This window comes from Phaseolus vulgaris, chromosome 5 (assembly GCF_051622355.1).
Source record: "Phaseolus vulgaris cultivar YP4 chromosome 5, ASM5162235v1, whole genome shotgun sequence".
NCBI lineage: Eukaryota > Viridiplantae > Streptophyta > Magnoliopsida > Fabales > Fabaceae > Phaseolus > Phaseolus vulgaris.
Genome location: NC_143502.1, coordinates 31,049,278 through 31,058,570, shown reverse-complemented (window position 1 = coordinate 31,058,570; position 9,293 = coordinate 31,049,278). Strand labels below are relative to the sequence as shown.

At 29.8% G+C, this 9,293-nt stretch overlaps 1 protein-coding gene across 1 annotated transcript; it reads left to right on the top strand.

Moving 5' to 3' along the window:
- Nucleotides 1-5,836: 5,836 nt before the first annotated feature.
- On the top strand, nt 5,837-7,448 carry LOC137835378 (cyanidin 3-O-galactoside 2''-O-xylosyltransferase FGGT1). The gene has a single exon (XM_068643858.2). It carries the CDS (start codon nt 5,938-5,940, stop codon nt 7,312-7,314), a length of 1,377 nt encoding a protein of 458 aa, XP_068499959.1. The 5' UTR covers nt 5,837-5,937; the 3' UTR covers nt 7,315-7,448.
- The last annotated feature ends 1,845 nt before the right edge of the window (nt 7,449-9,293 follow it).

The following is a 9,293-nucleotide window of genomic DNA, read 5'->3' as shown; positions in this document are numbered from 1 at the left end:
GTCAGACACATTTTACAGTTACAACTATATACTTTTAATAAGTCATTAAAATGTTTAGACAAACCACTTTTATTGGTATCCTTTATGTCATTGGTGGATGAAAAAAAGAAAAAAAAAAATAGACGTATAAAATAAGAAAATAGATAAAAAAAAGTAAAAATATTTTTTAAAATAAATAAGAAAGTGAAGAAATTAATAGTAATAATAGTAATAATATTATTATTATTTTAGGATTAATACTATATATATTGTTGTATACATGTTGAGAAATTTTTTTTATTAAATTATTTGTAATAAGTCATCACATGATGGTGAATTTGATGAGTTGGTGTAGAAATTTGTTATGAAAACTAGTAGAACTTCACATGAAAAGAAATTGATTGTGGACACTTGTTCCTTTAGGAACATGCCAATGTAACACTTTTTAAGCTCTTATTCTTTTCTTTCATAGATGGTTTACGAGAGATGGAAAGTAAAACTTGTATAATTTTAAATATGAAACTAATTTCATACTAATAATTAGCATGGAAACTTGTTATGTCTATAAAAATATCACTGTAATTTAAAAAAATAATAATAACTTTTTTATTGAATTAGCAATACTCATAATTTATTTAGTAAACCGTGAAATTTCAATTTTGTTTATAAAAAAAAAGTATGCATAAAAAATTAAAAGAGTTGCGTGTTTAGACTCACTCAAGATATTATTTAGTTGAGAATCAAGCTTTGGAAAGTGTATACTTTGCACACACACAAAAAAAAAGCAATAAAAATTTTATTTTTTAATAAAATGAAAATAAATAATTTAATTCTTTTTGCGATTTATTGTTCCTTAATTCAATTTGGATTTTTTTTTTATATTAACATTGAACATAATATTAAACATCAAGCTATTAACTTTAAAGTTATTCTATTTAACCCCATATTCAACTCGTAAAAGTCAATAAATTATTTAATAAAAACGGAAATTAAACGCATAGAATATAAAGTAGAATTATGGAAACTATTATCGATATGAAAATTAATTTATATATGATTTTACTGTTTTACAGAACAAAAATACGAAAATTAACAGGTAATGCATAAAGTAAAAAGGAACGTGCGAATAGTATGAACCAAGACAAAAACCCATTGAGATCCCTGACTATAGCTGGGCCTGCAGAGCCCAGCTTATAACAAAATATGGCAAATGCTCCCTGCACCCAATCATTTTTAACCTGCACCCAACATACTTTTTTAATTTCCAAAAATGCCCTTAATTCCGGAAATAAAAATCTGGAATTGAAAATAATATATTCTGAAAAAATAAATCCGGAAGTAATTATTGAGTTTCGGAAATAAAAATCTGAAAACAAAAATTAAAATTCTATTTCGGACAAAAAAATCTGGAATTAAAAAATAATACATTTCGGAAAAACAAATCCAGAAAAGAAATAATTGTGTTTCGGAAATGAAAATCCGGAAACAAAAATAAAAAATCCATTCTAGATAAAAAAATCCATAATATAAAATTTCGTTCTGGAAAAAAATATCCGGAACACATATTTCAGAAATTTTTTTTAAGGACAGTTTCGTCTTTTTCGCTGGGATCGGGTGCAGTGATATGGTGCAGGAAGCAATTGCACAAAATATAGGCAGATTCTCTTGCACCATACCATTTTTTATGTACACCCAACAACATTATGGAAATGTCCTGTGTACCCTTAATGAACAATATAAAATATCTATTGTATCCTTAATGAAATAAAACCTAGGTTTTCACTACAGCCCCTACAACAACCCTTACACACTCAACCTTGCGTACCTAAGGTACGATGGCACCCAACACACACCACCGAGCTCTTAAGGCACGATAACGAAGAGGAGAAGAAGAGTTGTCGTTCACGTAGGAGAAAAAGAGTTGTGGTTGTGGGAACTGATACGAAGTGCAGTGCAGTAAGTTTTTGAAAATTGTGTGACTTCTAGATATCTATATCCAGAAGTGTTTTTGTATTGCAGACTTACACATTCAAAGTTGTACCAGATGCTTATGTCTGGAAGATTATAGTTAATTTTTTGTCTCTGGATATGGATATCCGTAGTCAAAGAGTACAATTCTAGATGATAATATCTATAGGCAAACATGACACTTCTGGATATCAATATCCGTAGGTAAAGCTAACACTTCCGGATGTCAATATCCGTAAACAAATATGTGATTTCCGAATATTAACATCCGTACATCAATATGTGACAAGGGCAAAGTTGGGTTTAAAAACTTATGTTGTGTGCATATAAAAAAATGATATGGTGCAGGGAGAAATTTCCCAAAATATAAGAAATTAAATAAAACAAAACCAAACAATATAAAAGAGGTTTGAGTGTTTCTTCCTGCACCCGAAAAACTTCTTCCTACACCCCATCAAATGGGTAAGAAGACCAAAATGTTTCATCTAATCTGTTCTCATTCTGGAAAGTTCTTTTCAGAATACATTCCAGAAAACTTATTCCGAAACTTATTATACATGTTTTTTGGAAATCTTATTCCAGAAAGGGGTAAAATTGTATTTTTCGATATTGATAAGTTGCAGGAAGAACTTTGTTGGGTGCAGGAAAAAAATATTTTGCTTCCTGCATCCAATCAATTTTAACATGCACCCAAATAATTTTTGAAATTTCAGAATTTTCCTTCATTTCGGAATTAGAAATTTATAATTGAAAAATATATTCTAAAAAAGGAGATTTGGAATTGATTTTTAGCATTCTGGAAATGAAATTTCAGAATAAAATTGGAAAACCAAAATCTTATTTTAGTGAGACAAATCCAAAATACAAATAATACATTCTGAAAAAAAAAATTGGAAACATATTCTAGAAAAGTGATTTTAGAAAAAAAAATTCAAAAACATTCTGAAAAGACTATTATAGAAAGTTGTTATGCAAAGCCTAATATGGACCAAATATGGAAACATTTTGACCTGCACTTTTCGCTCCTATCTGAAAACTAAAGAAGACATTTTTTTCATTTTATGTCAATGATAAAGTTCAAACTTATTGAATCCCGGAATCAAAAGGCTATAGAGGAAGGTGAATGATCCATTACCTTCATGGATGCATGTAAGTGGGTGAACTTTGGTCTTTTATTAAGTAATCATACAAATAAAACATAAAAGATGAATTAGTTTTAATTTACTATTGATCATGATACTTCTTATGTCGAAGTTGTTGTTTCCAAGTGGAGACTGAATCTCTTGATAGTCAAAAGTTAAGGAAATTTGTCACAGATTTATTTGTTGTTGATAACAAATAAATCTGTTGTTGTAGCGGATGATATAGAGGTTGGGTCAGGATCTCAGGTTAATATTTTTGCTTATATGTCCTCTCTGGAGAGTATTAATGAATTAGATGATTTGCTACAAAAAAAGGACTCATTGTTTATTGATTATTTGTGACATTTTGAAGGATAATCTCAACTCTAATATGCGTAAATGTAACGCCTCCTAAATTTGTTACTTCTAAAACTATTTCTCACGATTTTACCTTGCAAAATTGTTTTAAATCTCTTTCAGGTGATGATCAACAAACTCATGAGTCAAGTTCGACCATCATGACAACAAATATAGTTGAATATACCCCCAACTGTTATTTTCTTACAAGAAGTTCATTTGGTCTCTAAATTTTGGAATGAAAAAATGGATAAAGGTGAATCATTAAGTGAAGAAGATTAACCAGTACAAACATCCAAGAGATCGAGACATCCTCTTAAAGTTGGAATACAAGTCAATAAGAAAACCTCTAATCCAAGAAAAAATACTGGTAGGCACATGTATGATTATCATTGGGTTTTACTACTAATATTGAATGCAAACAGAGGTCAATGTGATTGAATTATTATGATTCAATTGTTCATCTTTGAAAGCTTCACTTTAGAGAATGTTCTTTTCTTTGCTTTCTTATCTTCATTTCGTTCTTTCTTTTTTGGTTTAAACTCTCATTGTAGTTGCTTAGGTTGTTTCTCTTGGGAGTTCTTTATTTATTTTTTATTTGTATGAGTTTGGTCTAATTCCCCTTGTTTGTTTGTTTTCCATTTTCTTTTTTATTTTTATGTTATTTTTCATGTGATGACATGTTTTTCCTAGCATGAGTTTTATAAAAAAAAATTATTCAAATAAAGTTGTTGAGAACATTGTAGTAACTCGTTGGTATGAGTCCTTATAAGTTAGGATCTATGGGGAGGGTTTACAAGTTTCAACCCTTATTACAAAATACAAGTATAATATTTATAGCGCATCATATTTAACTTTTGTATATCTTCCTAATAACTTTCATTTAATATTTACCACTAATAATCTTAATAGGTGATTTGATCGTTGATGATGATCCAATCTTTATTCTTTAAAAATGACATTAAAGTTTTAATATTGACAAACATTATTATGGAGATTCTCACGGATAAACGACTTACTACAATATTCTCAACTATTTCATTGAAATCATTTATATTTTAGCATTTTATCTCTTTCTTGTAATTTTTTTCCAATAATTTATGTTAGCCTCTTTACAATTATATTTTACCTTTTTTTAAGTAATATATTTATTTCTAAAAATATTTGTAAACATTTCATTAATAAAAACTTAACACATTGAACAATGACAAAAAGAATCTACTCCAACGCATGAAATACCTCTAAAGAATCTACATGCTCCTTTCCTCAAATACTATAAGATTGTGTTTGTTTTGTTGACAAAAATTTACTAAAAACAAATTCTTGTTGGATTGATCTGGGATAGTTGCTTCATAAAGGATGATGTTTTTTTTCCATTATTGGATCTTCACTTAATGTTAGAAAAAGAAAAAAAAAATTATTTGCACTTTATTGAAAATCTTTTCATATTTTGTTGTCTGTGAGTATGGCTGTTTATTTATTTTGTTTTAACTAATTATATTTATTGTTTAAACATTTTATTCAAAACTCCTTTATTTATCTATTGATTATAGAGTATTTATTTGTATAGTAAGAAGAAATTGTAACTTTTGTCCTTGTAAAACTGAATTTTTACTTTGGAAATTTGTGTCCTATATTTTTATTTTTCTTGACTTTCTCATCAGTTTTTATTAACAATACTCATATATTCTTATATACTAAAATAGATTTTATTATATATTATTCTATAGTAAAATTGTTAATTAAATATAATGGGTTGGTGTAGCAAGTGCAAGTCACAATCAAACGACAAATATTTAAAATCAAATCAAATAATAAAAAATCTAAGTTAAATTCAGGATTCAAAAACGTGTCGCATGGGTTTGTAGCTGTGAGGAAGGTACACCGGATACCAATAATAGGGGTTTCTTAAAAGAAGATCTAATTATAAAATTAGGAATAATTTTTTGATAAATTATTAAAACTGATAAAATTATAATAAGTTATTAAAATTGATAAAATTATAATAAATTATTAAAATTAGTAGTCATGATAAATTGATACCATGATACGAAGAAGGGATGCTAAATTGAAACAATTTTAATATATTTAAATTAAAATTGTTAAAGTTGTACCGTACTATAATTAGATTTTAATTAAAATCTTGTGATTTTAACACATATTAGTTAAAATCTGATTCTACTCTCAAATTACACGAGTCATTTTAATAATTTTAAAATTTTACTTATTTTATAATTAACTTATAAAATTAACCATGATTCCATAAAAAAAAAACATAAAAAAACCACACTAAGGCACGTTCCAATTTAATACTCTCAATCTAATATGATGAAACGTAAAATACAAGAATAATAACAACTCACTGTCCTTTACCAGCGAGGACCATTACTTTAAGAGATGTTTCCTAATTATTGCATCCTTTCGTAATAAATTAAGGATTAGGTACAGAAGTTGGCTTTTATATGTTTGAATGTGAGGGAAGCTGAAAATTGATCCACAGAAAGAAAAAAAAATGGATGGTTCTTCTTTGCACATAGCAATGTTTCCATGGTTTGCTATGGGACATTTAACTCCATATCTCCACCTCTCCAACAAGTTAGCAAAGAGGGGACACAAAATCTCTTTCTTCGTCCCCAGAAGAACACAATCCAAGTTAGAGCAATTCAACCTCTTCCCAGATCTCATCACCTTTTTCCCTATCAATGTTCCTCATGTTGAAGGTCTTCCTCATGGTGCAGAAACCACTTCCGATGTGTCTTTTTCTTTGGGTCCACTCATTATGACAGCTATGGACCGCACTGAGAGGGATATAGAGCTTCTCCTCCTAGATTTAAAGCCGCAAATTGTTTTCTTTGACTTCACATATTGGCTACCAAACATCACTTCTCGCTTGGGGATCAAATCCTTTCAATACTTCATTGTTAGCCCTGCCACAGTATCTTACACTACAGCCCCTCCAAGGATGAACCACAAGGGTAGCTTAACTGAACTTGACCTTATGCAACCCCCTCTTGGTTACCCTGTATCATCTATCAAACTTCATGCACATGAAGCTAAGTTCCTTGCTTCTAAGAGGAACTGGGAGTTTGGTAGCGGTGTTCTCTTCTATGATCGCCTCAACAATGGTTTAATGCTATCAGATGCAATTGGGTTCAAAGGTTGTAGAGAAATTGAGGGGCCTTTTGTTGACTACCTTGCAGAGCAGTTTGGGAAGTCTGTTGTCCTTTCAGGACCTATCATACCTGAGCCACCTAACACTGTTTTGGATGAAAAGTGGAGTGCATGGCTTGGAAGTTTCAAGGATGGTTCTGTGGTTTTCTGTGCCCTTGGGAGTGAATGGAAACTACCACATGGTCAATTCCAAGAATTGTTGTTGGGTCTTGAACTTACAGGACTTCCATTCTTGGCAGTTGTGAAAGTTCCTATTGGGTTTGAGACAATTGAAGCTGCACTCCCAGAAGGGTTTAAGGAAAGAATTGAAGGGAGAGGGATTGTCCACAGTGGATGGATACAACAGCAGTTGATTTTGGAGCACTCATCAGTGGGTTGCTTCATAACACACTGTGGAGCTGGTTCATTAACTGAGGCACTAGTGAATAAGTGTCAAATGGTGTTACTACCACAACTAGATGGTGATCATATTATTAATGCAAGGATGATGGGTAGCAACTTGAAGGTTGGGGTTGAAGTGGAGAAGGGTGAAGAAGATGGCTGGTTCACAAAGGAGAGTGTAAGCAAAGCAGTGAAAATTGTGATGGATGAAGAGAATGAGGTTGGCAGAGAAGTCAGGGAAAATCATGCAAAATTGAGGAATTTCTTGGTAAGTCATGATTTAGAGTCCATTTGTGTTGATAACTTTTGTCAGAAGCTTCAAAATTTATTCAAGTAAATTTTCTAAGTTTTAAAAGTTATTCCATAATGTGAGTATCTGGAAGGCTGGAAGGCTTAATAAATGTTTGAGAGATTACACTTTGATTCTTGTTCAACAGATATCTCAATTAAAAAAAAAACACTTGCAAACTATCATTGAACTACTCAATAATTATTTTTTGTTATTTATGTTACATCTATTTAAGAATTTTATTAAGGTAGAGCGGGTGAACTTTATAGGAAATTTTTTAATTCTGAATTGTTTATTGATGGGTAAAAAAATCTACATGTGTTCTTATTATAAAATAAAGATTTTCATAATAAACATATATAGACAAATTATATACCCATCTAATTTTATTGAGATAATTTTCTAAAGATGAGTTAAGCTTAATTTTACTATTTAATATAATATTATAATAATTAAGAAATAAATAACACTTTAAACAATAACACAAAATTGTGACTTAAAGAATAAAAATGGTGACCTAAAATTTAAGTAATGATTTTTCAGTCGTTGTTTTAGGTGGTCATCGCCATTTCAAATAGGCCACAATTTTTTAGCAAGTCCACAGATTTAAAATCATTGTTTAAAGCCTTGATAACTACTATAAAAAAACGTGTATGTAGTGACGGTTATTTTCGTATAACTTGACGTTTTTAACCGCCACATTGTACGTCTGTGGTGGTATCGCGTACCGCCAGAATTCTTGTCGCTACAAAGTTTAATGTGACGGTCAATTGAGAACTCTTGTAGCTGACGCCATATAATGCATTGTATAAAGTGCCGGTTTTAAGCGTGAAATTTACGTCAGTTATAAATGTTGTAATTTTAAAACTGGGTAAACCAAATCCAACGTAAATAGTGGCAAACGCCACTTAATACAGTATAGTATGACGTTTATAATAACCATTATAACTGTCATAATTCGAATATTAAATATTTAATTTAATTTTTAATATTTATAATAATTGATTTAATTATATTTTATAATATTAATTAATTTTATATTATAATTAAATTTCATTACACAGTTAAGTTTCATAATATAATTAAGTTATCACATAAACTAATTTCATAATATAATTATACTTCATAATATAATTAAAATTGATAAATATAATAATCAAAAGATGACTTCATTCATTCATTGAGAGAACAAAGTTGATAATGTCAAACTAATCCAAACAACAAGTAAATTAAATTGTCAAAATATAAATTGTTTCACTTTCTAAACATATTGTGACTAAACTCCCAATCCTAATTTGTTTTACTGCCTCCACTTGATCTTATATTATGGTTTGGTGATGGAGCTCCACTTCCAACATCAAGTGTTTGGAATAAGTTAAAACATGTTTAGACTTAATTGACAATTTTTAAAAAATAATTAAAAAAGATATTATAATAAAATTTTAAGTATAGCAATTTATACCTCATTAATAGATGCTTGTACCAAATTTGATGCCATTGCAGCAAAATGTTCTGGCACGTTAGGTCTAAAAGCAATGTAGGCTAGCATAGTATGCATTTGGCTCCTTACAATTGCAAGTTCAGTTGTCATCTAGTATACCTTTTCTTCAACATTAGTTGAAGACCCACCACTAGAGGAACCATGATTCATACTTAATCTTGTTGTGGATTTCTTAAAAGCAAGAGTAGGACAAGCTCCATATGAAACTCCTCCGACCCTCCCTGGATACTCATTTCCAAAAATGACACTATCATTTGGAGATATATCTGATGCAATGTCTGGATTTTCCAACATAAAAATGGAAGCAACCAGCATTAGCTCTTGTCTTTTCCTGTATTGTCTAGTAGTATGTGTGTTCATAGAATCCAAAACACGATCCATGTAGAAAAACAATAACAATAATAAAGAAAGGACTATTTATCTAATCCAAAATTCCGTGCACATAGAATCCAAGGAACTAGGAAATCTCCAATATTTTATAAAGAAAATTATAGGTAAGAGAAATTGAAGTTGCCCAGCTACTCAT